At 42.5% G+C, this 27,757-nt stretch overlaps 3 protein-coding genes across 3 annotated transcripts; 2 read left to right on the top strand and 1 right to left on the bottom strand.

The window, feature by feature from the left end:
* Positions 1-5,653: 5,653 nt before the first annotated feature.
* Positions 5,654-9,934, top strand: EAE98_003791 (uncharacterized protein; the record flags this gene model as incomplete). The annotated part of the gene is made up of 3 exons (XM_038951411.1): positions 5,654-5,898; positions 5,952-8,833; positions 8,880-9,934. The coding sequence occupies 3 exons, from the start codon at positions 5,654-5,656 to the stop codon at positions 9,932-9,934; spliced, it is 4,182 nt and encodes a 1,393-aa protein (XP_038811884.1).
* A 1,765-nt stretch (positions 9,935-11,699) lies between these two features.
* Positions 11,700-14,064, top strand: EAE98_003790 (uncharacterized protein; the record flags this gene model as incomplete). The annotated part of the gene is made up of 4 exons (XM_038951410.1): positions 11,700-12,078; positions 12,144-13,415; positions 13,536-13,787; positions 13,865-14,064. 4 exons carry the CDS (start codon positions 11,700-11,702, stop codon positions 14,062-14,064), a joined length of 2,103 nt encoding a protein of 700 aa, XP_038811883.1.
* A 10,963-nt stretch (positions 14,065-25,027) lies between these two features.
* On the bottom strand, positions 25,028-25,784 carry EAE98_003789 (uncharacterized protein; the record flags this gene model as incomplete). Its single annotated transcript, XM_038951409.1, has 2 exons — positions 25,028-25,618; positions 25,677-25,784. 2 exons carry the CDS (start codon positions 25,782-25,784, stop codon positions 25,028-25,030), a joined length of 699 nt encoding a protein of 232 aa, XP_038811882.1.
* Between the last annotated feature and the right edge of the window lie 1,973 nt (positions 25,785-27,757).

Here is a 27,757-nt window from a genome sequence, read left to right as displayed (position 1 = left end):
CCTCGAATTGAGGCTCGAAGAACTAGGGTACTTTAATCTAAATACTAATAGTCTATCGGAGGCGGTTGGTCGGAAAGTGCTATATTGAGGGCAAAAAAAAGTAATTCATTCTCGTTCGGAGGAACTTCCCTCTTAATATCTTTCAACTGTAGATACTACCACAGGATTCTTCAGGACAGAAACATACAGGTACAGTACAATGCAGTAGGTACAAAATAATAGTGTGGATGCCAAAAAAAGGTATTGGTGGATGTATTGCATGGCAATCGCTTTCCTTTAATGCCGAGGTGGAGAAATATGTATTTGCATGAGGCGAACGAACGGGAGTTGGGAGTTATTGTGCTGTACGGATACGGTTACTCAAACGGTTATCCTCAATTTCGGAGGAGCCGCTGGTTGGTGTACACATATAACGAAGGCAAGGGAGGAAGAAATGGTTCCCTGCTATGGTAAGTTGCTTTTGATGAGAGAAGGCAAGAGATTCCGAGGTTGTATTATAAGGTCTGTCTTGTTTCTGATAATTTGAACGATTTATTGAAGAAAGTCCTTGAAGATCTATCCAAGGAGGTAATGGACATTGAGGAAAGTGATACAAGATGAAGACATGTACCAAGATATGAATGCGTGTCCTTGTAACGCTATTCAAATCACCCGGCAGTTTTGGCGATATTCAAATGTACGAAGTCTGGATGCAGAGGCCAGGAGAATGGAACGAAGTGATTTGATGGATGAAAGACATTCTTCCTGATGTTTCATCCATTCTTTCATGCTCGGGAATTTTCTCCCGAGGCCAGGAAACTCAAGAAAGAAGAAAAGGGAGCCTTAACCAACCACTCAGTAATCCCTTCTTGGATCCTTCCCTCGTGTCGATCGATTATTGGGGCAAGAAGACAAAAATCAAGATCTCTGTACCTCGAGCCAAGGACCAATTCGAATTCGTGAAGCTAGGAGGCTAGATGAAAAGAAAGCGCGACAGAAGCAATTGAGATCCATCATCCGTGTTGTATGTCCATTGGTTCGTACGGGTAGCGAATGAAAGGAGGATAAGTTTCAAGCATAAGATTGCATTGTCGGTGCACAGTAATGCATGTGGAAGATCTGGTATGTGTGATATACATCTTGAGAAGTTTTGATAACGATCATTGATAGCAAGTAAGCAAGAACCTTGCACGTGCCTTGGCAGTTGTCACATGGATGGATCATGGATGGATGGTATTGTTAGAAATTATAGAGTTCATCATGTCAATCTAGGGATTTTATGAAACCTTGTCCTAGACTTTAGTGCTAGATGTTAGTTATAAAAGAGATGAACAAAGTTCCAAATTTGTTGGTGCTTAAGCCATCCAAGAGCTATTCAAGAACACCAAGGTGTGTTTCATGTTTATGTTTTCCTAATCTCAAGCTTCTTATTTGTCTAGATACCATACAAACCGTGGCTGCAATGCCCACCTCGAGATTGCCATCGATCGATATACCAACACTCTGCACTCCACTCTTGATGCACCCCGGGGAATCGCATGTTTTAAGCATACCTACAGGATGTGATGCCCAACATATCACACCATCACTATGCAGTACCTAAAGTTGCACGGCCGGGGAAAAAGATTTTCTTGTGCCTGTCGTGCTCTGTGCTGCATGCAGTGATGGAAGTGTGACGTGGAATACGTAGGTACTTCCAAGATGGATATCCCGAGCCTGTGCCTAGGGCTCAGTAAATTATTTCCTTAAATTATCTCCTAAGGGTATAATCAAATCTAATTTGTCTACTCCGTAAATGGAACAATTCAACCTCACTTGGAAAAGTTTGGTAACACCGTTACTAGGCGGATGTTAGAAGGAAAGACATGTACGGAGTATTAATAACCTAGGGGACTAAGAGAGATGTAGACAAGTCTCGAGCTCTTCAGGCTTCTCGAATCGAAATTATTGAGGTTGGCGGTCATCTATCGAGATTCATGACTCCACCTATTGTCTTTGTCTTCGAAATATACGGAGTAGCTTGCGAAAAAACTTGGTTAGATATATTGATGCGATCCAACTGCCCGGGTCTGATGAAATGACGATAGGGGGATTGAAAGGGAGATAGCCGGTCACCCTCGGAAATCCCGATGCCCCACGAGTTTGTTATTTGAACCGAGTAATTATTACCCTGGAGCTTGTATGTATGTATGTAGTCGTAAAGTTCATTGTCAAGAAAGACAGGAGAGCTAGAATTTCGAATTCTCAACTCTCGGGCCCGTCATGGTTCATTATATCATACCTGTGCCGCCAAAAAGTACACAACTCCGAAGCTAAATGCACATACCACAAGATGATAAACTAATAGATGAGGACTACTCGTAAGCTGGTTTTCTTAGCAGCGGAGTTGCATACGTTCTGGCAAGCACGGGTCCATGGAGAGTGGAAGTCTCCGAGTCTTATCCGTTAGATGCGAAACTTTTGATGCTTTGGTAGCGAATAAACTACCTTTAGAGCAATTCTAAACTATCCGGGACGGGCCACTAGAGATGAAAGGTATAACTCCGTACTAAACCAAGACCTATTCGTATTAGACTGGAGAGACAATTTTATGTGAAGACCATTTGCTTTTATGATGCTGGGCTTGGGAAGTTATAATTGTGATCAGCATATTAACCGGGTTTTCACTCCCAATATGTCTTTGGTATGTGATATTGGGTTGAAGAACTTTTGATGTGCTGGTAAGGTTAGGTTATTTTTTTAGCCTGTAAATGTTGATGCTACACTTACACTGTACATATGAGATACATTAAATGTATTCGATGGACGAGTTAAAGGGAGAGACAATGTATGAGTACCGGCATGCATAGAGTGGCAGAGTGGTAAAGAGACGATTGACTGGTAGATTTACAGAATCCTGGCTGGAAGTCCAACGGTTGGAAATTGCCAACTCAACCAATGGGATGGATATTGAGCTTACGATGAGATTTGTACTCGAACAATACTCTCAGTGAACCTTGTCGACGGATGGTCTCCGAAAGCCTGTAAAGGTTGTGACTCTGAGGGTTGTATACACGATAATTGGCTTATGTTGGTGAGACGGTAGATGTGAATTTGCCAGGTATGGGATTATTCTTATTGATCCTCAACCAATGGATGAAGTATTGAAAGATTTGCAGCTTGATGAGTTTGGTACCCTCATCAATTGACTTCCAGTTCGTATTGTTCTTGAATTGTGAAGCCGAGTATCTTCCAAGATTCTTCCCTTTGTATTCGAGATGGTGTGAATTTCACCTTGGAGTACTCGGTAGGAATGTCATGAACTCCTGGGTGATGTGTATCGTAACTACCACCAATTCGTATCGCAATTTCCTTAGAGTTTTTGCCCATCTCTTTTCGTGATATGACATACCCAGTGACAGATCCCCGATGCTCACCAAGCTTAAAATAAAAATAAATAATACAACTTTTAAGTGGAAATCAGAATGGAGTCGTTAATTACCTACCTCTAGACAGACGAGATGGTGATCAAAGCATCAAAGCGACGCAGCGAGGACTCAGTCTCCGTACCGGTATATCGATTACTGTCTGTACCCAACACCCCGTGGCAAATCATAGCCAGATAAATATGAGATGCCTTTAAATAGGTAATAACATGGGAATCTTATACTCGTTCAAGCCAGCCGTCTAGCTAGGTACTGGGTTCTAGATGCTCTTGACATTATGGAAACGTGAACGGAAGACGGGAGACTAGACGTAGTCGCAAGATATGCTCCGTATTCTCTACCACCACACAGACAGATCTTGCATTTTCTCAGGGCAAGGGCAAGTTCACACTCGAGAATGCGTATCATTTGAACCCGGGTTCTATTACACCTCGGTTTAAATAATCTTTTCTGCAGTTCTGCCCGGAATAAGAAAGGAAAAGAGAAAGGAAATGCAGCAAAAGAAAGAGACCAAAAACATGGCATCTATAATTTCCAATTGGTTGTAACGATTGAAATTCCGTGCAAATGATGTTCAAGCCCCTGACTGGACGCCTCACCAAAGTATCCACTTCAATTTCCTCAATATGAAATCCCCGCCACTATCCCATGCATATTCTACTAAACCACATCAATCCATAGTCTGATCCATCTTCTCATCTTGACTTGCAGTTTTATATCGAAATCCTTGCATGATACTTTGATCCCATCAAACCTTTCAAGAACCAATCCTAGCTAGTCAGTCAATCAGGGGACGCAAGAGTCAAGACCATTAACCTCAGTCGAGTTGAAGGGTCCCTTCAGATTGGCCCTGGGTTAACTTTCTTGCCTATGGAGCTCCGAAACTTCCACGAAAGTATGTGCCTTGACGGTTGCTGCTACCCATGGAATGAATATCCACATGGCATGTCCATATCCATATCCATATCCATAACTGAAGCGTAGGGTATAGTCCGTGTGTTCTTGAATCTCGTGGATCTTCACTTCCTTTACTTTCCTTCTTGCTTGTATATACAATATTTGAGATTCGATTCAAACCGATGCGGCAGTATCGTTAGGTTTCTATTGCTCCGACTCTCGTGTATCTGCCTGCTTTCAGAGTGGGACAACTCCAATAGGACTGGAGGAAAAGAACACAACCGAAAAGGTAGAAGCAGAAGATTTTCCATCATCGTTACATATTTCCTTTTGACGTCGCGCAACCAACCAGACATACGGTGAGTACTTCTCGTACCTTTGTACCATCCCGCAGCCATACTACCAATCCGAGCTCTCGAAACAAGATGTCTGAGAAGATGCAGTGGTAGCTTGGAAAACATGCGATTGCCATGAAGCAATGCTAATTGATGTCTTTCTCCAGCAACGGAACTCCAGAGTCACCCAGAAATTCAACGTCGCCCCTCATTACTTTCACCTTTTTTGTCTCAAGCCCAAAAACCTGGCGTACCTCAAACATTTGAGGCTGAAGTATATTCGACATGAACTACTAGTCATAAAAATTCTGTCATAAGCAGTGAAGCAAGGAAACTACGGGACGGAACCAACTGTTATGGAATAACTGCCTGATCAACATATTGCAACAGATATATACACGCATGTTGATCGATGTCTTAAAAAGGTATGCGCCGAGGATTTGTCCATTTGGTATATGGGAGTTAGAAGATTTATTCGTTGGGTCAACTTTGTCTTCCAATCCATACTAATGGGTCGTTTTCAATTTAGTATCATTATTTGGAAACAATTACACTTTTCTTTGCTTTTTTTCCATTTCATAAGGGTATTCACTTAAGCAAGCTGAGTTCGGGCACATTTAGAGCAGTTCTCAAGAATCGTCCCATTTAAAGCTTCATATAGCCTCGAAACAAGGTATCCTGGACCTGGTCAAACATCACGTCTAATTGATTATATTTTATCAAAGCGACCCCCTTACAATTTGAAAACTACGCGTCTCGAAACTATCTCAATTATCCCCACAAGGATCTCGAGTTTCCCCATACTCCATACAAAGCTTATAGCACCTTGTGAATATACCCAAGGATTACCCGAGCTTTGATCAAGTCAAGTGAATATTGGAAAACACACCATCGAAAAAGCATCAGTTTTCTTAATGCAGTAATTCACTAGATTCAAAGGTGGTTCATGGATGTCCAAGTTTGATCGAAATCTTGTTCTTTTCTCCTTCCCAAGAATAGACAAACGCATCGTCAATCATGATGAGGGACAATGGATGGGAAACTGAGGATGAGTTTGCGGTAGCAGCTCAATATCACCTCCCTCCTCCAACAGATACACCTTACAGGACACCAGCGCCATCCATTCGCTCAAATCGATCAAGCCGCTCAAGACGTTCTTCGAGACAAAAATCGGTATCTCCAGGACCATCATCTTCGCCACCACCGCTACCTCAAGGAGAGAAGCGTATGAGTTGTTCTCTTGACGTAACCAATGATGAAACGTAAGAAGCAAAATGATCTTCCGTGCTAAGTTGAATACTGATAGGATAAACAGGATTTCTATTCTCGACCCAAGACGATTTACACCAACTTTACACGCTAATTTGGTTGCTGAAATTTTAACCTTACGTAGGGACCAAGAAGAGAAAATCAGAACGATTGAGAGCTTGGAAGAAGCACTTCATGATACTCGAGGAGAACATGAATCTTTACAAGATCGTCTTGCAGACACGTCAAAGGAAAGCCGTTCTTTGAAGCGTCAACTGGCTTTATTAGAAGGTGGAACCTCATCGGCTTTATCTGAATTAGCAAAGGAGCGAGATGAAGCAGTCGAAACTACTTCAGAGATGCGCCGTCGATTGGAGACCGTTCAAAAGAAACTCAAAAGCCGAGATGAAGAAGTGGATCGCGTACAAAATCTTTGGGCAAACGACAAGGACAATTGGGATGAAGAGAGGAGAAAGCTGGAAGTAAAGATTCATGTTTCTGAAAACAGACTCAAGACAGTCTTGGAAGAGGTCGCCGCCTATGAAGCCAGTCGTTCAAAGAACCAACCACAAGGAACCAACTCAGAAGATAAAGATACTGGAAACGAGAGTGATGGTGGTAGTGTTCGAACAATGAGTTTAACCAATAGTTTACGATTCTCGATGCTCAATGGACCGAATGGATATGGGGTCACTAAAGGGAATGGTCTGAGCCTTGCCGATGAATTGGATCTTGACGAAAGCGAGACTGATTATGACGGTGGACGTGACAGTCTCATGTCATCCCCAGAAAAGCATCACCGAACTCAAAGTCGTGAAAGTATCTTATTCCGCACTCACCGTAGGAACCAAAGCGGCGACAGTATGAAACGACCTGGAAGCATTACCAGAGGTAAATCATTACTCAACCAAACCGTTCTCGAGAGGTTAGAAGGAGGTATCTCAGAGGATGATGAGGCTGCACCTAAACCAACATTTCAATACGTCGACACTGGCATCCAGTACTCTCCTCCACCATCCCCAAAACTTTCGCCAGTAATTGAGATAGTTTCTGTTATTGAGCCAACAGCGCTACCTGAGCCAGAAATTTCTCACAAATTTGAGGAACAGCCTTCAACTGAGGTATCGAGTAAAGACTGGGAGGTTGGAGCGAATCAGCGAAGAAAGCGTGTGTATACAAATCCTCCTTTGGTTATTGAGCCTCCTAAGAGTTCTCCTATGATATCTGCGGCATCACAGACTGTAGACGAACCACTCAGCCCCCCACGAACACCAGTTTCTCCAACACGAGCACCACCACCACCACCACCTTCCCAATTTATGCCTGTTAAAGAGGAGAATAAGATGACATCTACGTCCACACAAACAGAAGCTGAAACCGAAACCCGCGACACATCACCAACTTCCCCAAAACGTATCCCACCAAAGATACCCATTCCATTAATTCAATTGCATCCACCTTCATCAGCTCCAGCAACACCTCGTGAGTCTTTGTTGCCGCAGTTCTCGAAAGATGTAGGCTGTCAAGTTTCAATTTCAGCACCCATTTCAACAAGATCGATGGCTGTACAAACGGAAGAGATCAGGGTCGCTCAACGCTTGAATAACCTTCCAGCTTATCTTCACCCATCTATCATATCGTCTGGCCCTCCATCACCCGATTTGAAACCCGATGGTCTTCAGTACTCGCCAATTCCAGATACACTTCCTCCCAAGAATCCCCGTCGCCAAAGCAGTCAACGCAGTATAACAACGCTCCCATCATCGCCACCTGTAATGGAGACACGAGATGCTTATCCAGGTAATAATGACGATGGGCCTCTGGCAAAGGACAGAGGACAGATTAGAAGACCTCATCGCATCAGCAGTCTCTTCGCAGGCTTTGATGGTGCAAGTTCTGATGAGGTTGATGAGTTTGATGATGGTGATGTTAGCGATAATGACTTCAGAACCGCACTTTCCGCTCCAAGCGCAACAAAGAAGGAAGTTGAGAAAATGTCACAAGTTCCAAGATCATTTCCACAAAAGACGGAAATTCGTAATATTTTATCTATCAAGGTTCCTTCCAATTTAGACAATGAAGCAGATGATCAATTCGACGAAGAAATATTGGAACTGCCGCCTAGGACGTCCGCCAAAGCCGCTCGGACTCTTGGTCATCCTTTACCGATCACTTCAATAGCTAAGTCAGCTCAATTGCATCGTTCGGCTCTTATTCAAAGTGGTGTGAATGCTCACCGTCCCCGACCCGGTAGCTCTGGAGCGTCCGAAGAGGTTGCACCCCCATTTCCGATACCTACTAGAGCGAGCTCTCGCAGACCTGGAAATGCTGCTAGCGCACCCAGCGATAGCAATAGAAATAGAAGTCCTAGCCACGGCCGAGGATCAAAGCCTATAAGAGCCGGTAGTATTAATCGAGCTGGTAGTCTTAGCCGAACTGGCAGTGTTAGGAAAGTTCGATCCGCTGCTGCTATCACAAGGGGTAGGCGTGCTCCACGACGTTCTGAAAGCAGATCACCGCCCATGTCACCAACTCTAGATCCCGAGAGTCCTGGCTTGCCACCACTCCCCAATAACGATATCACCACGCCGCGGTTTTCGAGGGATAATGGTAGCGGTCGTTATAGAATGCATAGACAGCAATTATCGACCACAAACACCGCGTTCACTACGAACACTGCTGGATCATCGGTTATTACTGATAACCAAAGTGCCAATCAAGCTACGTCTGTAGTAGATGCTATTGCCCAAACAATGGTTGGAGAGTGGATGTTCAAATACGTTAGAAGACGCAAGTCCTTCGGAATGTCTGATCAAGATGGGGACAATGCTACTAACGGCGCTCGTCACAAACGATGGGTTTGGCTCGCACCTTACGAGCGTGCTGTCATGTGGAGCAGTAAACAGCCCACGTCTGGATCTGCACTGTTGGGTAAAACTGGAAGGAAACGTAAGTTTAAAAACATTCAGTTCTCTAATCATACTAACTTTCATAGTAACAATTCAATCCGTGTTGGATGTCAAAGATGACAATGCACCACCAAAGGGATCTGGAGGAGTCTTTGATCGTTCAATACTAATCCTTACACCAGCACGTGCCCTTAAGTTCACTGCTATTTCAAGAGAACGACACTATGTCTGGCTTACTGCTCTATCATTCCTCGCACATTCGTCACAGGCTGTACCCGATGTTATCACACCCCGTCCTGTCCAAACCTTGTCTGCCAAAGCTCCTCCATTACCCGACTTCCAGAAGCCCGGTCGTATGCAGAAAACTCACAAGATTCGAGACTCGATCAAGGTTGCCAAGGGGAAAAATGCTTTCAATCGTACTGGCCCCGCATCAAATTATTCATCTTCTCAACAAACCGATACAAACACGAGCGTTCGCGACAATGAATCATTTCATACGAATTCACACTCGGTACTCTCTGATCCTGCAGAGGCACCCTTCGTCCCTCGTTTTTCCGAAAGAGGAATGGGTGGTCATGGCAGGAAGCGTAGTAATACTGGCTCACATATACCACCTCCTCTTTCTTTCAGAGGTTTCAGTGCTGGTCATGTACCTACCAATAGTACTGCGGGTATGAGTGATAGAACAACAGGCTCCTCCGAGAACCAAAGTTCTTATTCTCAGCCTTCTTCGGTGACAGGATACAATGGACCTAGTAGCCGCTCATCTGTTCGCACTTCTGATGCCAGTGCACGCCCAGGAGCTGTTGTAAATAACTTCTTCGATGCAGTAGGAACGATGCGAATGGAAGCTTTTATTTCTCCACTGGGTGTTACGAGATTTGATGATTTTCCCGAAGAACAAGACGAAATGGATATGATCAGTTTGCAGCGTCGACGCAGCAGAGATGGAAGCAGAAGAAATAGAAACAAAGAATCTTTTGGTGTTAGTCGAGGTGGTTTTGGTGGGAGAGCAATTGAAGATTGGTACAGCGGAAGTAGAACTGCTGGAGAAGAAGAATATGGCCATCATGAGTTAGAAGAAAGATCGGAAAGACATGGAAGAAACTCTAGAGAGGATCCTTTCAGCAATTTTTAATCTTGTCACTCACACGGGCAAATCACACTATCGGGTTGTATTTTTTAAAGTGATACTACCTATACATTCATTACATTTTCTTGAGTTTGGGATGGGATGGGGTAGGAACGGCTTGGTCTGGTGGGTTGGATGGGTGGTGGAAAGGGATGAACTTCACAAGGCTTGGCATGGGGAAACCAGTTGGAACCTTGAGGAGCATCAGGAGATTATGGCAGGAAGGAAATGGCCATTTCTGGAGCCGGGGAATTTCTTTGTCCAAGAAGTGGGAACATCAGGCTCGCGCCAACACAACAGACATCGCCTCGATTGATATCGATGGGATACATTTACCAGTAATGTTTTTGTATATTCTACAATATTCTGCTAGCCAGCAGGCTTTTTTCCTTTTTCTCTTTTCTACTTTCTCGTACTTAGCTACTTTTGTCTTTTCTGTTTTTGATAGGCACTACAATTTTTGTTGGATATCCTCCGCGCTTTGTATTGAAGTGGGAGGATAGTCGGATACCCCTTTCTTGACTTTCGTTTTTTTAGCTACGGCTTTGCATGGGATGTTTACAGTACTCCCTGTTCTATTCTAAAAGTTGGGGGTCGGAGAATGTGTTTTCGTGGAATATGGAGGGAGGTGTGGAGAGCAGTGGAGAGGGTTGAAGTGGAATGTTACGAGAGAGGATAGGTAAGATATGGTGCTGGGGAAGGTGGGAAGAAGGTGGGAGGGAAGGTAGATAGATCAATACACGTGAGATGGTATTGTGAGAGTCTCGATAGAGAAAAGTATTATACAATCTCTACATAAAATAAATGTACATTGATCTTATTCTCCTATAATATGTAATACAATGCATAGATCAACTTTGTGATTTTTCTATTCGCTTCCCTTGGAAGTAGTTTTGTCTTACGCCAGTTTTTGTTGAATGGGCGCCAAGCTAGATACCAGCTGAAATATTGGTTATCATTCCGTTTACCAATAAGAGACGCAGCCTAATAAATAGATACATATGTATCTATTCACCTAATTAACTACTTAATTTTCACTTGCGAGAGTTGAAAAGAGAGCTTTGCTATGAATCCTTACCAAAATACATAATAAACTTGAGCTAGATCCCTTTTTGAAAAATGAAATAAATCATTGCTGACTCATCAGCATCCACTCATCCAGAATTAAGCCTTGGACCGAGCTTAGAAGTTAATGGGGAAAGCTAATTCGGCTATTAGAGTTCAGAGCTTAGATGCGGGGATCTACGAAATCTCACTCGGCCGGGGAGCAATGATCATTGATTTACTATTCTCCCCTATAAGCAGCATATTAACTAAGCTACTTGCAGGTATAGCCATCAGTCCGATGTTATCCGTTGCGAGACCGAGATGAGAAGTAAGTGGTAGGTAGGATGTGAGATTTACGTGTGTATGTAAGAATGAGTGAGATAAGTATGTTTTGTTTTGTTTCTGATGTCACTTTATATTTTCTTTTTCTTTCAGCTCGCAGTTTTAATCTCGATACTCGACTTGTTGATTTACGGGAGACTTTTGTTCGATACTGCGATTCTTGACTTTGAATTGCTCAAAGTGGTTTAGTTATTTGAGATAAATTCGTACAATATTTGAGAGTGTATCAGACGATACCTAGGTAATCTTACATGGGATAGAGTTCGTGTAGCTTGAGATCAGAAATACGACAACCACACATTCAATCGTCAGTATATCTCCATTAATTCTCAGTTCCCTATACCATCAAATTAATATCTAATCAATCAATCCGCAGACAAAAATGCCCCTCCATCCCCAAGACGAAGTGCAATCTCAATCTCTCTCTGATCCCCAATCCTTCTGGGCGAAACAAGCTTCCCATTTGCACTGGCATAAGCCACCAGCCCAGATCCTAACTGTGAAAACAAAGACGTTGAAATCAGGTACTTCGCATAAACATTGGGAATGGTTTGGGGATGGAGAAATAAATACTTGTTACAACTGTGTGGATAGACATGTTTTGGCAGGAAATGGGGAAGAAACGGCGATTATATGGGATAGTCCTGTTACAGGATGTAAGGAGAAGATTAGCTATAAAAATTTGTTGAAGGAGGTGGAAGTTTTCGCGGGGGTTTTGAGAGAGGAGGGGGTAGGGAAGGGGGATGTAGTTTTGGTTTACAGTGAGTTTTAAGGATTTACATATGAAATTGATTTATTCGAAGAAACCGTAGCTAATCAAGTACAGTGCCCATGATTCCCGCAGCTCTCATAGGTACCCTCGCAATATCTCGTCTCGGTGCTATTCATGCCGTCGTATTTGGAGGATTTGCTCCAGCAAGCTTGGCGCAACGAATTGAAGCCTCTAAGCCAGTAGCTATTCTCACAGCCTCTTGTGGAATTGATGGAGCAAAACCTCCTCTATCATACCAACCATTTATCCGAGAAGCCATTGCCCTCTCGTCTCATAAACCCAATAAAACTATTATATGGCAACGCGAACAACTACGATGGGAGAATCCCAATAAGGAAAACGGCGAGAGGAATTGGCAAAGATTAGTCAAAAGTGCTGGTTCCAGAGGAGTCAAAGCAGATTGCGTACCTATAAAGAGTACAGATGGTCTCTATATCATCTATACATCTGGAACAACCGGTCTACCTAAAGGTGTGTTACGAGAAGCGGGTTGTCACGCGGTCGGTTTAAACCTATCTATTCGTTATATATTTGGTATTCATGGACCTGGAGATGTAATATTTTGCGCATCCGATATTGGGTGGGTAGTTGGTCACTCATATATTTTATACGCACCGCTCTTAGCTGGTGCCACGACTGTCCTCTTTGAGGGAAAACCAGTAGGAACACCGAATGCGGGAACATTTTGGAGGATCATCGATGAATATAAAGTCAATACCCTTTTTACAGCACCAACAGCTCTTCGAGCTATCCGTCGCGACGATCCGGAAAATAAATTATTCAGGGAAATTGGAGAAAAGGGTGGACTTCAGAATTTCCGTGCGTTATTCCTTGCTGGCGAAAGAAGTGAACCGAGTATCGTCAACATGTATCAAGAGCTTCTCACAAAATATGCGGCAAAGGGTGCTAATGTAATTGATAATTGGTGGTCATCGGAATCAGGAAGTCCTATGACCGGAATTGCACTCTCGCCTCAAAGCGCATTATCCCGTACTTATACCCATGAAACCACACCAGTCCTTCCTATTAAGCCTGGGAGTGCTGGTAAACCTCTCCCGGGATTCGATGTCCGCATCGTAGATGATAACGGCAAGGAAGTTCCACGTGGGACAATGGGTAATATCGTTCTTGGGATTCCTCTAGCACCAACAGGATTTAGAACGTTATGGAATGATGAAGAAAGATTTTATAAGGGATATATGAAGCGGTTTGATGGGAAATGGATTGATACGGGAGATGCGGGTGTTATAGATGAAGGAGGTTGGGTTAGTGTAATGAGTCGAAGTGATGATATTATCAATGTGGCAGCTCATCGTTTTAGCACTGGTTTGTCTCTTGTTTCTTTCGATCGCTCATCTTGCCTCTGTCAATTGTTTTCTTTTCGCTTTCACGAATATACTCACTTACCATCAAAATATTCATATCAACAAAGCTAATACCACAAAGGTGCAATCGAACAAGCAATCTCAACACATCCCCTCATAACCGAATGCTGCGTAGTCGGTATCCCTGATCCTCTCAAAGGACATATGCCATTTGCATTCATAACACTTTCCACGCCTACTCATCCCGCATCCGCAATTCCACATGCAGACTTGGAGAAAGAAATCCAGGGGCTGGTGAGGAAACAAATCGGGGCGATTGCTAGTCTAGGAGGAATTATTCAGGGTAGAAATATGATTCCTAAAACACGAAGTGGTGAGTTTTTCTCGTCTTAGAGTTGGAAAGGGGATGGGTTGTGAAGTTTGAATGTGACTGACGAGATGGGTTTCTAGGCAAAACTTTGAGGAGGGTTTTGAGGGAATTGTTGGAAAATGAATATCATGGTGAGGGGGGGAAGAGTGTTAATGTTCCGGCGACGATTGAAGATGAGAGTGTAATTGAGGTTGCGAGAGGGAAAGTTAGAGAGTACTTTGAGATTAAGGGGAGAGGAGATGGAAGAGCTAGGGAGGAGATTGAGAGGGCGAAATTATAGGTTTGTGGTTGGTTATTATATTTTTGTATTTATTGATTTGATGAGATGCGAGTAGTTTTTGATAGATGTATTTATTTGGGATACAAGAGGGATGTAATTTACGAACTTACTTTTACAATCACTAAGTTTAGAGAACAAATTGTCCATGATGTGCAATGGTTACCAAATCTCTAGTGACTTTCTAATATTTTAGTCTAGAAAGAAATAAGTTTCACACAGTAGTGAATAGGAGAGACCCTAAAACTAACTACTAGGCGAATCTTCGGCTTTTCGCATATTGATCTAAAGGGAGGGGATGAGATGGGAATATTCATCTCCAACTTTCTTGGAATTTACATAGTTGGAGGTGAAGAATTGGGAGAAGATGTTGGTTGGGTGGGATATGTGCTGGTGGGATGAAGTTCGATGCTCGATGTTTAGTTGTAGAAAGCGCGCTGAGAGCATTAGGCGTATTAGGTAATCAAAACGATTACTATAGTCAACTCTATTGTACATACATAGATAGCTTTTGATAGAATACGCACTACACTTGATTCAAATTGGCAGTGCTAATTCTGATTAGGCTGAGCTCCCCTACCTATAAACCATTAAGTTCAATATAAATGCTATTTAGGGCGTTATGGTATTGTTCCGGTCTCGCTTTATTATTTTTTATGTTATCCAGGTCTCAAGTATATACTGTGTTATTATCACAGTCTTTGAATGTCAGGATATATTATTCTGGCCTCGAAATGAGAATCTACCAAGTAGGTCTTGGAGGAAAGTGTCAATCCGGTCTTAAAAACGATATTTTGAATTAGTCTCAATCGAAGAAATATGGCTTTCTGGTCCTAAAAGTAATATTTCAAACTAGCGGCAGCCAACAAAGAGATGAATACCTTGAGCATGTCCACATCCTCATCATTAGCTGAACTAGACGAAGAGCTCGAGGCTGAGTCTGTATCAGAGCTAGAAGCCTAGAAATCTCTTCGGCTTCGTCGTGCTGTGGCTGGAGACCTCATGGCTTGAAGTTGATGATTCTGATTATGTTGTTCAGCAAGAAGCACTAAAGGCTATTGAACGGAATGAATCCATATCTGTACCCATGGAGTATTTTCACGAAGTATTGTTTCGTCTGGATATTGAAGCAACTGCGGCAAACCGACGTAGAACATTGTTCGAGCAGACTTTTCGACGATAAAGAACTCCTGAATCTGAGTAGCTTTTCAGGAGCGTGATCGATTCATAAGTAGTAATATCTCGCTTGCAGGGTCAAGGACTTATGCTGTATGAGTACCTTGTTCACAAATGACCATACTACTTACTTCCAGATGCGTCGATGACTAGCTGTGCTAAAAATCCTATTGAAATCCCGTTCAGTTGATCATAATACGAATACTATACCATGATCTTCCCTCTAGGCTTTCATGCGTACAAGATACTTCGAATCAGCAGGATCATGGGGGAGATATCACTTACTCCTGGGCGAAAGAGCCATAGAGAGGCTTTTCTTGCATTATTATGAAGTGCCATGATTAGTTCACAGTTTCGTGGTTTACCGAGATTCTCCAAAGCGGTGGCTGACTCACGAGCGGTCTAATTTTGCATCATTATACGAACAGGAATCTCAGGGATGGAAAAGCGGCTCTGAAGTTTCTGTTTTAATCAGATTAAATGGATGGAGGTAATGCCAATCTCAAAAATATGTGTATTGACGCCTAACTCTTGTGGGTGGCGATCTAGATCCTCGCAACATACTTCATGAATAATGCGTTCGCTCTCAGTCCAAGGTTATTATATATAAGACAAGTTACATATTTCGATCTGCATCTTATCAAAGTCCAGGCATTGCTTATAGTCACCACGTTCAAACGCAGTCCTGGTATTGGCGCGAGAGATTTTTCCAAGTGTCGTTTTCTGCAGCAAAGTATCGTTCAATGGCAGAACTGAAGGTCGAGAGCCAGTTTGGAACATTGTGACTTGAATTATGGCATCTCGAGCTGCAATTCGAGCATCGACATCTTGAGGTCCAAAGAAGGGCAAGTACACAACTTCGACTTTCTCTGATTCCGCACCAAGTGGACGGAAGGAAAAGCATATCGCGTAACTCGGTGTCACACCATTAATTTCAAACCTTTATTTTCGCAAATTCAGGTTCAATCTTTATCGAGATAATGAGAGCTGAACAGAGCATGATTGGCAGATGTGATAAGAAACCGTACTTACTCTTCGATGGCAGCCTCTAGCTCGTTCGGGAGATGCTTAATACCATTAATGTTCATGGTATTGTTTATTCTCCCTACCAGATGGAGCATTCCAGCTCGATCAATCGTGGCGTGATCTCCCGTTCTAAACTAGCCATCTGGAGTGAAAGAAGCTGTTGTAGCGGACTTATTGTTGAAATAGCACTTGAATACGATAGGTCCACGAACTTCAAGAAGGCCAATTTCGTTTGCTGAGGCCTCGACACTTTCATCGCCAGCCTTAGGGATTGCAACTCGCATTTCTATTCCTGGTACGCACCGGCCAAGTGAACAGAAATGCTGCGTATTCTGAACATCGTATCTCGGGCAATCGAGATTATAGATAGATCCAACACAGGTTTCTGTCATACCACTGCGGAATGTCTAGCTTATTGGCGTTCCTCCAGTAGTATTTGAGCCAAAGAGCAACTTTATATCTAACTTACAAGGCTGTAGAGATCACATTTGGTGGTTCTCCGTATTTTCCTAGACAACAGGCGAGGACTTCACATGTCTCTACGACATTTACCTCGCCACTGGAAACCAAAAAGCGGAAACGGCTTAAGTCTAGGTTGAGATTCGTGTCCATAATACCTGTGTTCAGCTGTTTCCTCAATTTTCGCAAGAAGAAATTCGGTGCAATTTTCCATCCCACACTTCCGATGTAACATGAGATATTCACGCATTTCTCAATGTTGTAGTGAATGAACATTCGCCTAAAGAGGTCGAAGACAGTGGGGTCGTTAGAACTTTCTGATTGGCAAAACTTCCTACTCCATTTCTTCAATGTATACCCAAATCCAATCTACAGTATAACCTAGAAGATTAAGCTTTCTGCTCACAAGACCTTGATTTGTCACGCGTCACTTGAGCGAATAGTCATCAACTTGTGGGCTATCAAGACAGCACGTAGCCATCCAGCTTTCCTGTATCGAACGCTTCATAGTATCGGATTAGGTATCTATAATCCTGCAAAGTCAAGTTATGCACAGCAAAGCAGCCAGGTGATTTATAGGATGTCTTAAAATGCTCATCTCCACGTTCCCAATCTTGTGCCTCAGACTCCCTCGCAAGATCGTGAAAAATTGGAGAAACTCGGAAAAGTGAAGTTTCAACACTCGTTACAAATTTTCATTAGTGTTGGTTGCTGTCGGTGACTCGAAGTGATTGCTTTGTCCATTCTTAGTAACTTCTTTCTGGAACAACGATCTAATAAGATCTAACTATAGAGATCACTTTTGAGTCGCTATAAACTGGTTTGTAGGAATTATTTCTGCTAATACTTCGAATGTCAACCAATTGACTATTTTCACTGATGTGAGTTTCTAGATGCCATTTTACTAACTACCACTAAGTATTTTAGGCCTTTAAATTCCAGCAAACTTTACTGGCAGTACAACTCAAATACAATGCCATTTTTCGCTGAACCGGTTATTATGAAGCCTTATCGAATTGGAACACTGTTACAAATAATCATATCGACAAGAATGTGATTGCAGTCTTGGCTTATGAAAAGTTGAAAATACAAACAGAGACGGTATTATTCGAAGAGAATATCTCTGCAATATCTATGCGCTTGCATCATGGACTTAGATTCACTAGTATTCATATACGTTCGAAGGCGAGGATATAATCTATTGGGGAATTCCAAGATACTTCCGAAATAGATTTCCCGATTCAAGAAAGAAAGGGGAGAATTAGTCGAATTGATGCATAGGATTCTGGTAGATATCTCAAGGTCATCTTTACTTTTTCACTTCTTCATATCTCTTCGAGTAACGTTTATTCTGATACCCTCTTAGATCCACACTACATTAGGTCGATGTCAGTACTTTAGGTTGAAAGGGCAGGATTTATCAACTCATAAAACCTTCCAGCCACCACCTGATCAGTCAGTACGTGGTTACTACTCTCGGTTTTACCCTTTCATTAAAACTTTTGGTATTTTATGGTAAATAAGATGTTGCAAAGACTAATCTTGCAACAAGAAAATATAACATGAAATATCCAACCGCAGGTGTATTAGATAAAGGACTTTGTCCTCAACGCGAACGATAAATTCGCTTCCCTCCTCGGGCGTATTGATATTCATGCGCGTCGAACATTATCTGATTTCTCTCGCCCACGTTTTCGGAGATCATCTGTGCAAGAGTCATTGTTCCTCGATCTTGATATTTACAGTCTTGTGAAAGAAGGGCATGACTTGCCATCTCTCGCTTCGTCCTGGAGTAAACGAGAACATAATTGGCACTGGATGTTCGTGGTTCTTGTGCTCCTCAAAGCAACCTGCGCTGAAAACGTCGATTTACCAGCGTGGTTGAATGGTGTCAGTAGAGAACCTGAACCTCACTTCTTCGGGCGTTTGGTCGAAGTATTGTCACTATTCTTCGTAACAAGAATCTCAAACTCTCCATTATCTCCCATTACCAAGCTTTCCATCGGGTGGGATTGGCATGGTAATACACTCCTTAGAACTTCATTAGAGCGTGCCTCATAGCACACATGATCAGATGCCTTTTTCATGTCCGATGATATCCTCGCACTCCTCGCATTACCATCTTTGAAAGAATTTTAATGCACTTCTAGTCCATTATTTCACGACCGAAATTTGATCACGTACCCATCTCGACCTATCGTACGGTCGCAAATCACAACCCTGTTTCTTGATGGTAGTGTCGCCAATGTCACTCCCATGTACACCATCTTGAAGCAATTCATCTATCTTGAGAGTTTTACCTACTGACAGTCCTTCGATGATAATCCCCCTGTAACTTTGGAGGAGATTGTCGAAGCTTTGTCTGGATCGAAATCTTGTATAAGATCTTTCGAGATGTTGAGCCTCTATCGTCGTTCGTGTCATCACAAGGCATGCTTCAACGATTGAGATGCCCTAAGTCCTCTAACCCTGAACTCTTACTTTCACGCGCCTGCGCTTGATCTCTCGTCTCAAGAAGTGTCCCTTCGCAATTTGTTTCATTAAACAAGATATCGAATCTAAAATTGGTCAAACATATAGTTACCAACGATCTTTGTCATTACTAACGACACATAGAGTTATATTACTACATACAGTGATCTTGACGCCCGTCTCCGAACCCTGGTTCAAAGGGGGCAGACTAAAATCAATACAGCCCGCGCGAGGGGCCCCGCGCCGCGACCTGCCACGCTGCTCAGACTCCTCGAATCTGCGAAGTCAAGGAAAGGGCGGAGTACGTATTATTTGAAATTTTATAGGTGGATTTGTAGGTGGTGAGCAATGATATGGGGGTAGGCCTAAACCTAAACGCTGTCCCAGATCCACAATCGCAAGATTGAAGACTAAGAATCGCCAACATAGGTAACGCCCAACCCTCCCATCTTGGTCCTACATCACATGGCAAGCTTAATCTTGCAATTCAAATCTTTGGCCCCGGGGAGTACTGAAATCCGCAGTTTCTTTAGGGTATAGCGTGGAAGATACTATGGCAGAGATACATTTGTTTTCGGTCCATTTATCGATATGCATATGTCAAATGAATGGTGCAGAGACCACGCTTAGCGATTATTAGGGGTACTGTCTTTTTTTTGGACGGGGAATCATCGACAATGATCGGGGAACACAAAAACAAATCGTTGTCGACAAGGAGGGTTTTAGTATGGGCTAGGGCAATCTCAACCCAGCCGTGTTCTGGGTGATAAGCCTTAAGAAATGAGAGCCACTACATCACAGGCTTCTTGACGGACTCGAGAATCCAAGTGGAGCTGGTTGAGGGATCTCTCGTCGAATCATAGAACAGTTGCCGCGGATCGTAGCAATAGGATACCGAGTTATGCAGGAAATGTAGGTAATATATGAAAAGTGTCATGTATGAAACTTACTAGATATCCCAGATAGTGGTACCGGTAACAGCGATATCGATGCATCAACATCTGCATGTGAGATTGAGCAATATTCATCTCTTTAACTTGTGGGGGAGAAGGTAAATTAATGGGAAAGTTTCTTGGATTCATGTTATCTTACACTGATATTAAATAGGGGATCGATTTTCTGTTATCTCTCAGGAAGTAGTTGTGGTACACGCTCTGCTTTGTATCCATTAAAAACTGCTGCTTGTGTATCGCGCCCATATGAGTATCAGAACTTTGGATCGATTACCATTTCTAGGGCTGAAAGAAAGTCTAGAGGTGGAGGGGTAGTAGATTATGGTACAAACAGGGGAGGGGAAGGGTGGGCGTATCTTTCTCGGATAGCAAGACCTATTTTGGCACTTCGCTGGCCATACGGTGGTGACTTTGACGCAGGATCGCTATTGTATGGGCGTGGATCTAGGACAATGTTCAAGCCAACCCCTATTTCGGATCAGGAAACAAAGGCGGCTAGCCCTACATTTCCTTGATACTTGAGTGTCAAGCTAATCCTTTCCATATCGCTTATGTCTAATTTCACAAATACCCTCGTCCATCCAAAGTATATTTTCTGCTGTGAATATTGGGCAAGATGGACCAGATGAAGGACCTAACGGCTGTTGTGATTCTTTATATCGAGCATAAAGGTTCTCTCTCTTGAAGGCAGCTATAATAATTTGACAGTTAAATTGCATAATATTCCAGGCGTAATTTCTCTATGGCAAAGTAGTAAGGTCTCCTTATCCATCGCTAGAAGAGCTTGATGTACATTTTCCCTATCTAGGTGTACTGTCTCAGGCCTTGCGATTAGATCAATTCGAAAAACAAAGGCGTTTTGAAGAAGTTCAAGGTGTTTTCGAGCTTCTTGTGCTTGTTTCCGGTCATCTGTATCCCTCGACGTAATTGCTATAATTCACTTGTTGCAGAGAAGTGAACTATCTTCTTCATTCCATATATGTATTCCTTTTGAGCGATTAATCAGTCCTGCGAGATAACTAAGATCTACACCATCATGAAGACATTCATAAGCTGACGTATCGACTACAGCACAAACACAATATGCTAGATCTGCTATCTCAGCATTCGAGGGAGGGTTGCTACTTTGAGCCCCAATCATTTTGATAGGGTTTTCAACGAGATTATTGTGAAAGAAGTATTCGTATATGAATATATCGCTGCAGGGTTATGGTCGTGAAAGTAAGATTGTAAAAGAAGGGTCCTAAGTAGGATATCATATGTAAGTGTCATATTCATGTACATCTGGCATTGAATAGATCCAATAGAATAGCTGGACCCAACTTGATAGATTTTGGATAGTACTCCACCTCGGATAATCTAATCTGGGGGCGGGAAGAGGTGCGGTTGGGTGTTTGTGGTCAGTATTTGTGTTTGTATGGTTTATATATATAGATTTATATCCTCTATAATCCACAATTCACCATCTACAATCCACTACGCACTTCTCAATTTCTCACACACACACCCATATCTCTATAAAAACACCACAATAACAATAACTATACCCCATACACATTCCTATCGACCCATCTACTACGTATAATTACAATATAACATCACTCTTCAGCATCCATAAACCCATCCCCTCCTCTTTTTTTCTTTTCTTTTCGCTTCCCGTCCCTCCCCCCTTTCTATAGTGCACATCTACTCTATTCCTCTTCTCTTTTACCACTCTACTTACTTTCCCAAGAGTACAAATAATCACATATATAACCATTATTTCATATATATCATATCATATCCTCACCCTTACCCTCACCCTCATCCTCATCCTGATCCCTACCCTCAAACTTCAAACTTCAAATTTCAAACCCACACAATCCATACATTCCACATATCATCATCATAGGAATCCCCACCTTCTTCATCTCCTCCATCTCCTCCATCTCCTCCATCTCCTTATCAAGATACTATACAACTATCCCAGCAATATAATCCAATTCGTTTTGTCTGACTCGTTTTTGATTAATCGATCTCGCGTTATTTCGGTTTCGTTTTCTTCTGTGGAGTTCAGATCAAATCAGATCGATTTATTTAATCTAATCCAACCCAATCGATTCCAATCCAATCCAATCCAATTCAATTCAACTCACCTCGCCTCACCTCAAAACCCCCAAACAGCTAAACAGCTAAACAAATCTCCATACAATAGTACAACATACCTCTCCTTTCTCTCCTCTCCTCTCCTCTCCTCTTCCTATCTCCCTCCTCATCTTTCCATTCTTCCATTCTTCCTTCTCTCTCTTTCTCTCTCCTTCATTTCCACACATATCAATCCAACCCATAAAAGTATCCAAATATATAACTCCTCGTTTTTACCCCCCTTTCCTTGAACTCTCCTCTCCTCTACAATACACACACACACACATATATCTATCTCCCCTCTTCTCAACCTTTCAACTTTCCTACACTATTCCATCCACATCGCCCTCCCCTTTCCCCTATTCTTTCATTTTCCCATTCTATCCCCTTCTCACCCTCTTCCCTTTCAGAAATACTACTCATAACTATCTATATCAACCCCAATATAATACTGTATATATCTAAGTATACATGTATTCCTTCTCTCTTCCTCTTTTTTCTTCCTCTTTTCAATTTCCCAATTTCCCAATACCACCCACATCCCTCTCCCTCTCCCTCTCTCTCATCTTCTCCCCACCCCTTTCCTCTTCTCAACAGCCAAACATCCCTCTATCCCTCTATCCCTCTATCCGCATTCACATCTCTCCCCCTTCTCCCTCTTCCCCCCTTCCCCCAACCCTTTTGTTTTCCCAAAATCCACTCCCCAAGAGATCCCATAACCACTTCATTTCTCATTCTTATTTTTTTTTTTCAATTCTCTAATCCCCTCTTTTCCTTTTTCTAATCTCCCTCTCTCATAATCTTTCACTCCTGTCTCCCTATCTTCCCATATCCCTATATTCTCTTACTCTCCTCATCCCCTAATCCTATAATCTTATATTCCTATTTTCTCATTTTCTTCAATATTCTCATTTCCATCTCTATATCCCTATACCACGCCAATCATATCCATATGCCTCTCGCCTTCTCCACCTTCTCACCTTCCCCCCTTCCCCTAACTCTTTTCTCCCAAATCACTTTTTCCAAAATCCTTTTCCCAAGAAACCCCACAACCACCTAATTTCTCCCCATCCACTTCTCTCATCCCCTTCTCTCTTCCCTTCCCTTCCCTTCCCTTCCCTTCCCTTCCCTTCCCTTCCCTTCCCTTCCCTTCCCTTCCCTTCCCTTCCCTTCCCTTCCCTTCCCTTCCCTTCCCTTCCCTTCCCTTCCCTTCCCTTCCCTTCCCTTCCCTTCCCTTCCCTTCTTCCCTTCCTTGGTATCCCTCCCACACTCCACTGCACCACACCACACCACACTTTGCCATATTCGACTGAACTTAACTCAACTCAACTCAACTCAACTCCCTAATACAGAACTAACCGAGAGGAGATTTCAGAAATGCATAGATATATATATATATATATATCTATACCACCCAGCATATATCCTCCATTTAGTACCAGGACCTTGCCAAGACAGAGTCATTGTCCAAATGAAGGAAGAGAGAAGGCTCACTCACTCACTCACTCACTCACTCACACACAATCACTCACAAAATCATCAAAAAAATCATAAACTAGTCTTATTAATTTTTTTCAATATTTCAATTCCATTGATTCTCAATCCTATCCCATCTGCCCATTCCATTATTCCCAACTACACAATTCGCATTGTACGTAGTCAAGTAACTAATTAGTGAATTCCACTTTCCAGTCCATCCTACGTATAGTATAGACAGTACACTCCCACCACCCAACCTTATCCTACTCAAGAATTTTCCCATGCATCCAGTACGGTATAGATGTCATCTCCAATCCTCCAATCCTCCACCCTCCATCCATTCTCAACCAATCCACCAAATTCATTTCCTCCCCATCTCATTCCCTCTTCCTTTCAACGTCCCCCTCATCTCCCAGGATTGTGTGAAGCATGACAAATAGATTAGGTAAAGGACTCAAGTAATACCCCAATCCCTTTGAAAAGACAAAGAACCAACCACCCAGCTCCCAAACAGTTAAATCAAGGCAACCAAAGTTTTAGTTAACAAGCATGATTTTCGTAAACATATCAACATCAATGCTTACTCCCATCACAACCAAAACTACCAAAATATCAAGTATAACATGAACGTCATGAAAGCCCAGCCTTTGGAATATGAACAGATGACAATTCCATGTTACGTGACTGAAATCGGAAAAGGGGAACATTTTCGTCATAAATGATGAGAGCGAAAAAGCAGAAAGAAGAAGAGTAAGAAGAGTAAAAAAGGGTCATATCAAGATCAAAATCCAAAAGAAGCACATCGCATTTAGGAGAAAAGATGATCATCTCATTTGGAAATAAATCGCCATCTCGATTTCGTTGCGCCATAGACACCAAAAGTAAAGTTATCGTTTTAAAGCGTATTTAACAAATTCGAGAGGAAATTCTTTCCTAATATAATATGTAGTGACGTATGTGACAAGGTGTCGATATTGAGATCGAATGGGGTTATTTTCCAAGAAAAAAATATTCATGAAAACGCCGTATGCCACTCTTTTTGGTACTCCATTCGCCGACCCAGCTAGGAATTTGATTGAGCAAACGCTGTCGAGGGAAGATGGTAGAGAGGTCTTGCTGAAAACGTAAAGGGGGAAGAGTGAGGTTCATAAATTGCGGGTGTTAAAAAAAGAGGCATTGAGCCAAAGGAATGTCGTAAACGTCGTTGATAATCCATGCGAAAATAAAAAAAGCTTTGAGCTCAAAACATATCTTGAAGTGTGAGGAGATGGAATTTCTCATAGAATAACACAGGGTCCCTTCTTCTTGGGGCGATATTTTCTGGATTCATCTCGAACCATTCCATTGTCCATGGTGTTAGCACGGGGACTCTTTCCAGTACCCGAAGCTGAAGATCTCTGCTGACGCTGTCTGCGAAGTTGTCGTACTACATCATAGAATGCCTTTTCGACATTAACACAATTCTTCGCTGATGCTTCAACAAATTCGCAGCCCAACTCTCGCGCCAATGCATGACCTTCCTGTGTAGATACCTCACGTTCCGTAACTCTGTCGCATTTGTTTCCCACAAGCATAATTGGTACGGGTTCCGAAGGCGAGATAGGTGATATGGGAGAACCGGGATATATGGGAGAGGAGGATGATGATTCCTTTACTCGTTGAATTTGATTGTGAAATCTTTGAATGCGCGTAAAGGATGATCTCGATGATATACTGTAAACCAAAACGAAGCCTTCACCATCACGAATCCATTGATCTCTTAACGCAGTATATTCTTCTTGACCGGCAGTATCGAGGACTTCCAACATGCATGATTGACCGTCTATGGCGACTTGTTTTCGATATGAATCTTCGATTGTAGGATCGTACTATGGCAAAGTAAGCATGTGATAACAATCAATCGAAAGGGCAGGTGGGATAACTTACCGTCTCGACGAAATGTTGTAATGTTAATTGAATTGTCAAAGCAGTTTTACCCACACCTCCATCACCAAGTACCACCAATTTGTACAAGACCATTTGTTTGGAAGACATCTTTGAAGACGGAGCTTTGGCTTCTTTGTGACCTTCGTTTGTGACGTATCGTATTGAAGTTATATCGAGAACGAAGGATGAATTGGGAAGGAGATAAGACTATGAACTATGGACTATGGACTATTGAGTGGTATGGAGTGAAAGACAATAGGATGTAGACGGGAGGGTACGGTAGGATGTAGAATTGAGATTTTGGACGTTAGACTGGAGACTGAAGAGCATAGACTAGATCTGTTGAAGTAATAAATGAGGGAGGCAAGGTAAGTGGGTTGTTGGTATGTTGGGTGTGGTTTGGAAGAAAACAATTCGTCAAAAGATGCAAGATCCTTTAATTCTTTTTGCTGTGCTGTGCTGTGCTGTCTGACTGTCGGTGGGAGAGATAGATTTGGGTAGGTATGGGTTTACTTTGGTCCTGGGCTGCAAGTGGAGATTCCTTTCTGGTCTGGTCTGGGAGGTACTGGAGTGGAAGTGGGCATGAAGAGAGAAGCTCGGACTTCTTTCCGCTTTATTAGTATGTGATGGATTATGTGGGAATATATGGTGTGTTTATATATGGATGCTTATATTCAATATATATACCTAGATAGGTATATATATGCCCATCTGAAGAGTTGATGGGATTTATACATTGGAGGATTTTGATAGGGTTGAACACTAGCTTCCTCAGTACCTACCTAGGTAGATGGAGAGAAGTAGGTAGGTAGTAGGCACTCGTAGGTAAGATCTTATTATCATCTCCCGTCTGGTGGGTAAGAAATAGTAATCATAAGCTGCCAAGATAGAGAAGAGGTCACAATCAATCCCATTACACTTGCACTCTCCTACCCTTCACTCCAGTACATACTCAATCATTCAATGTAATAGGTTCATCAATTGACGACGACGACGACGACGATATAAGAGAAGTTGACCGACCTTAGTTGACCTTAGTTGACCTCTTTTGCCGCTACCCGTTATTTTCTCACGAATTGCTTTTGCTTTCCCTTGTGGGATGTGAAGCTACCGGCCGTATCAAGGGAATACGAATAGGGTATGTTTGCTTTTCTTTGGATGAATAATAATGAAAGGAAATCCATCCAGCCAGTGCTTTTGTTCTCAATCCCAATGGGTGTTTTCCCCATTTAAGATTTTTCTTCTTGTTGGTTTTTTTGTTTGTTTGGGTGTTGATCAAGGGTTCTATTCCGCTTTGGATGAAGTGGAGTGATCACAGCAAGAGTAGGGTATGCAGATATGTATGTAGGTGCTCTGGAGTCTGTAGATGTACGATACCCAGGTAGAGAACTGGAGATACTTAATGGCCGAGACTGCGAGACTGCGAGATTGATGGATTGATTGATGGATTGGGATGTTAGATTGGTAGATTGGTAGATTGGGATGATATCAAAAATTGGATTTCATTTTATTCTACTACCAAGGTCCTCTTCTTACTACCTAGTACTTACTTACTACTTCCCTTACTCCTCTTAGATAGCTAGGTAGGTATAGATATAACTTACTAAGGAATTCTTCTCCTTCTTCTTCTTCTTTCCACTCGAACCACAATCACCTCCTTTTAACTTTCACCACACATTGAAAGGATCCATATATATAAAGCTGCTCACATCCTCACACACTCACTCCGCCATCCTCACCACAAACCCTTTTCCCTTCCACAACTTCCACTCACCCCCACTATTACCGACAAGAAATGCACCATGAAGCTAGGTACCCAGGTCATCAAGAAACAAATCAAGCTGCGTAAACACCATACTGAGCCACACTCGAGAAAGCCTTGGAGATTCTCTGTAGAAGAAACATGGTATCAATTTGTACGTTTCGATTGATTTGCCGACGAATCGTCTTCAACTTCGCTTCGGATCTGCAGGTGTACGTACTCCGTAGATATGTGGGAAAAGCCGATATGATTTGATTTCATATGATATGATGAGGCAATCTTGTTGTCTACCGGTACCAAAGAATCATTTGATGGATGG

This window comes from Botrytis deweyae (genome assembly GCF_014898535.1).
Source record: "Botrytis deweyae strain B1 chromosome Unknown BDEW_007, whole genome shotgun sequence".
NCBI classification, from domain to species: Eukaryota; Fungi; Ascomycota; class Leotiomycetes; order Helotiales; family Sclerotiniaceae; genus Botrytis; species Botrytis deweyae.
The sequence above is the reverse complement of the archived record's forward strand: the minus strand, read 5'-3'. Positions and strand labels throughout refer to the sequence as shown.